The sequence below is a fragment of the Octopus bimaculoides genome, chromosome 1, assembly GCF_001194135.2.
Source record: "Octopus bimaculoides isolate UCB-OBI-ISO-001 chromosome 1, ASM119413v2, whole genome shotgun sequence".
Classification (NCBI taxonomy): Eukaryota; Metazoa; Mollusca; class Cephalopoda; order Octopoda; family Octopodidae; genus Octopus; species Octopus bimaculoides.
This window is the reverse complement of record NC_068981.1, coordinates 192,555,081-192,559,945: the sequence shown is the minus strand read 5'-3', so window position 1 is coordinate 192,559,945 and position 4,865 is coordinate 192,555,081. Positions and strand designations below refer to the sequence as shown.

General features: G+C 36.1%; 1 protein-coding gene across 1 annotated transcript in view; it reads right to left on the bottom strand.

Annotated features, from left to right (window-relative positions):
- Positions 1 to 4,865, bottom strand: part of LOC106871609 (stabilin-2) — a 68,702-nt gene that overhangs the window by 38,374 nt on the left and 25,463 nt on the right. Inside the window, exons 16-17 of the mRNA XM_052973009.1 lie at positions 3,807 to 3,902; positions 2,821 to 2,907 (exon numbers count right to left, since the gene is read on the bottom strand). Coding sequence (XP_052828969.1) covers positions 2,821 to 2,907; positions 3,807 to 3,902 — 183 coding nt within the window. The remainder of the gene's footprint in view (positions 1 to 2,820; positions 2,908 to 3,806; positions 3,903 to 4,865) is intronic.

Genomic DNA, 4,865 nt, shown 5'->3' with positions numbered 1-4,865 from the left:
TATATATATATATATATAGATATATCATCAGTGTATCATATGTCTGAGAAAGAAGCACACTCTAAAGAATAGAGCAGTAATGTATTTATATGCAGTTAAGACCAGACACATACTTAACTGCATATAAATATATATCTATATCTGTGTGTGTGTATGTGTGTGTGTGTGTGTGTGTGTGCCTTTCAGTCTGCATTTGTGCCTCACCCCACCACTTTGACAACTGGTGTTGGTGTGTTTATGTTCCTCTAAATTAATGGTTTAGCAAAAGAGTCTGAGAGAATAATCACCAAGCTTAAAAGAGATAAAATAAGTTCTGGGATCAATTTGATCAACAAAAAATTCTTCAGGGCACTGCTGTAGCATGGCCACAGTCTAATGGTTGAAACAAGTAAAAGATAAAGAATCAAATACATATGCACACACAAACACACACACACACATGTACACATACATACTTACATACACACACAAGCAGGTTTCTTTCCTCTTCTAAACAATAAATTTAAAATGTATGTTCAGTTCTATATTTAAGAGATGAGGGATTATGTACATTATTTACATTATTTACATTTGATGGATATTTGTCCTCATCTTGTTTGTTGTTAACACAACATTTCGCCTGATATTTGTCCTCCAGCCTTCATCAGGTGCCCTGAGGAAATTTCGAACCGGAGAGTACATCAACCAAAATGTTGTGTTAACAACAAACAAGATGAGGACAAGTATCCATCAAATGTAAATAATGTAAATAATGAAAAATGTATGTGTTTTATTTGCAACATAAAATGATTTGGTAATTTAGATATTTATTTATGTTTTTGACATTCCTGTCTGAAAGAACCACCTGGGAATCAGTTAATAAAAATATCAGTCATGAGCCTAATGAGGAATTCAGTCATTTTTACATAAAGTAGAGGGATTAAAATAGAATAAATCTAAAGCTAGATAAGAAATCTCTCTGTAAATTGACTTCAGGAATTTCTGTCTTACAATAATTTCAGTAGTGGCGCATACATTCATAATGGTTTTTTTACAATTATTTATGTAATTCTCTAAACAGATTTAACATTTTTGTAAAAAATATATATTAAAAAAACCCAGATACCCACACACACAAACATACCTGCACATTTACATGCATACACCCACACGTGTACACTCACACACATAAATGAATTCATACACAGACATACACTCGTGTACATACATATACACGCGTATGTACGTGTATATACATGTGCACATGCGTTCACAAGCATGGGAGATCATATGTCTTCAATGGGATTTTCAATACAACTCTCAATATAGTTGCAGAAACACACTTGTAGACACATTCAGACACATCTATACACACACACACACACACACACATGCACATATACATACACTCTTATGCACTCAGATATACCTATACACTTCCACATATATACACATGCATGTATATACATACACATGTTTACAAACACACAAACATGCACACATACATACACTCTCACATACACACACACATGCTCTTACACACATGCTCTTACACACAATCACATAAATACATACTCACACATGTAATCCAAGACAAATTTACACATTTGCTCATGTTTTTAGTAATTTTCTTCAACTCATCAAAAGGTTCAATACATAAGAACAGGCTGTGTAGTAATAAGTTTGCTTCCCAACCACATGGTTCTGGGTTCAATCCCACTGCATGGTACCTTGGGCAAGTGTCTTCTACTATAGTCTAGGGCTGACCGAAGCCTTGTGAGTGGATTTGGTAGACAGAAACTGAAAGAAGCCTGTCGTAGATATATATATATATATATATATATATATATATATATATATATATATATATATATATATATATATATATATATATATATACACACACATATATTTCCACCTACCAAATCCACTCACAAGTCTTTGGTCAGCCCTAGACTATAGTAGAAGACACTTACTTAGGGTGCCTTGCTGTAGGATTGAACCCAGAACAATGTGGTTCAGAAGCAAACTTCTTACCACATAGCCTGTTCTTACATATTTTTTTTTATTCTTTTACTTGTTTCAGTCATTTTGGCTGCGGCCATGCTGGAGCACCACCTTTTCGTTGAAGAAATCAACCCTAGACTTAATCTTTGTAAGCCTGGTACTTCTGATTCTATCAGTATATTTTGCTGAACTGCTAAGTTAGGGGGCGTAAAGACACTAACATCGGTTGTCAAGCGATGTTGGGGGGACAAACACAGACACACAAACATATACACACATACATATATATATATACATATATAAAATGGGCTTCTTTCAGTTTCCGTCTACCAAATCCACTCACAGGGCTTTGGTCGGCCCAAGGCTGTAGTAGAAGACACTTGCCCAAAGTGCCACGCAGTGGGACTGAACCCAGAACTGTGTGGTTGGTAGGCAAGGTACTTACCACACAGCCACTCCTATGCCTATATATATTTCTATGTGGGTGTGTTTTTGTGTTTGTGTATGTCCCCAATGTTGGTGTGTTTATGTCCCCATAATTTAGCTGTTCAACAAAAGAGACGGATAGAATAAGTATGAAGCTTAAACAAAAAAAAGCAAGTACTGGGGTTGATTTATTCAACTAAAAATTCTTCAAGGTGGTGCCCCAGCTTGGCCACAGTTCAATGACTGAAACAAGTAAAAGACAAAAGATAAAAGATATAGACATAACTTTCCAATAAGGCTATGGGCCTTGGATTAACTCTTTCCTTGCTGAAAATCCATATAAACATATAAATATATAAGGTTATGGCAGAGAAATAATGAAGATTGAGTGTAATTTGTTTAGTTTACCGTGCCACGGCCATAGCATGGGTTGTTTAAGCTTCCTGGGCAAGGTTCACAGTTGGGACCAAAAAAGCCCTGGCAACATTGACGATCCTGAAAGAGAGAAATCATTGTTTAAATAAATAATTGTTGTTGATGTTGTTCATGAAGATGATGAAAAGGTGAAGGAGGTGAGAAGAAGGGGGAGGAGCAGGAGGAAGAAGGTGAGTGGGGAACTGGATGAAAATGTTGTTGTTATTAACAAATCTGTAGAAAAGTATTAATGCAGAAAGCCAAAAGAGCTCTTTAGATTCTAAGTTCAAATCCCATCAAATGTATACATATATATATGCCAGGGCCACCTGACTAGCTCCCATGCTGGTAGCACGTAAAAAGCACCATTTGAGCGTGATCAATACCAGTGCCACCTGACTGGCCCCCATGCTGGTGACACATGAAACGCACCCACTACACTCTTGGAGTGGTTGGCATTAGGAATGGCATCCAGCTGTAGAAACCTTGCCAGAACAGATTGGAGCCTGGTGCAGCCTCAGTCAAACCGTCCAACCCATTCTAGCATGGAAAATGAACATTAAAAGACGATGATGATATATATGCTTGTGTGCGTGCGCATGCACGTGCACATGCACACACACATCTATACTCACCAATATTACACTAATATAATCCTATATATATAAAACTCCAAAATATTTGCCATAGATAGCACCAAAAGTACCAAACACTAGGAAGGATCCATCAGAAAATTGTATTAAAATTAGTAAACAGTCACATTTTCTTTACCTCCTATTTTGAAGAGTTACACATGCATAATCTCTATTTTAAAACTTTGAAACCCATTTTATGACAAAGGGAGAAAAAGGAAGAAACAGTAATAGAAATGATATATGTTGACTGAAGAACGAGTCCTTTGTCTCATAGAATGGAATATTGTATTTCATATCTAATGTCTGTGCTTAGAATTGAGAAAGAATAGAACAGAATGTACTTACAATAACTTTTCGACGACAAATCCGTTGGCAACCTTTCCGCCTGGTGTAAGTGTATTTCAGGTTTATTTGGTAGGTGCAGTTTTTATATATTTTATCCTGACAAAATAATCATGAATTAAAATATATTCTGTGTTTAACCATTTTGATACCAATCTGTCTGAAGCTGTCTTTGGCTTTATGATACAAATTCCTGGTTTTAATGTGATCTAAATCAAACTAAACAATTGCAGCATGGAAGGTGTTTATAAGCCATTTATGAAACACACAAAAACCGTTAGATTCACTTCGACATTTAAATTTAATTTGCCAAAATATTTTCGGCACTTTGAGACCGTGACCTGTTCACTGACAAAATTCCGTGCTGCATCTAAGAAAGTAACAGTTAGTTCATGAACTAACTGTTACTAACTGTTACTTTCTCAGATGCAGTACGGAATTTTGCCAAAATATTTTGGCAAATTAAATTTAAATATTGAAGTGAATCTAACGGTTTTTGTGTGTTTCTTAAATGGCTTATAAACATCTTCCACGCTGCAATTGTTTTCGTTCCAGCACATGATCTTAGATCAGGTCACTTGTTATGCAAGTACATCTCCCTAAATTAAAATCTTCTACAGAATTTCATGTTTATGTTTCAAAACCCCAGCTTAATAATGACATAATTATTTTACTAAAATTCTTCAATGTTTTCAAAATTAATTCAAAGGAAAAGTCAGAGTAATTCAGCAGAAATATGGGAGCACAAGGGTTAAAATACATTTCAAGTTGGCCCCTGAAAAATAACACTACGTCCAGCTTGCTATCTCAGATGAAAAACTGAAAAAGTTACATAAACTAGGTGCAGGCATAGCTGTATGCTAAGAAGTTTGCTTCCCAACCACATGGTCCAAGGTTCAGTCCCTACTGCATGGCACCTTGGGCAAGTGTCTTCTGCTATAGTCTTAGGCCAACCAAAGCCTTGTGAGTGGATTCGGTAAGCAGAAAATGAAAGAAGCTCATCGTGTGTGTGTGTGTGTGTGTGTGTGTGTGTGTGTGTGTGTGTGTGTGTGTGTGTGTGTG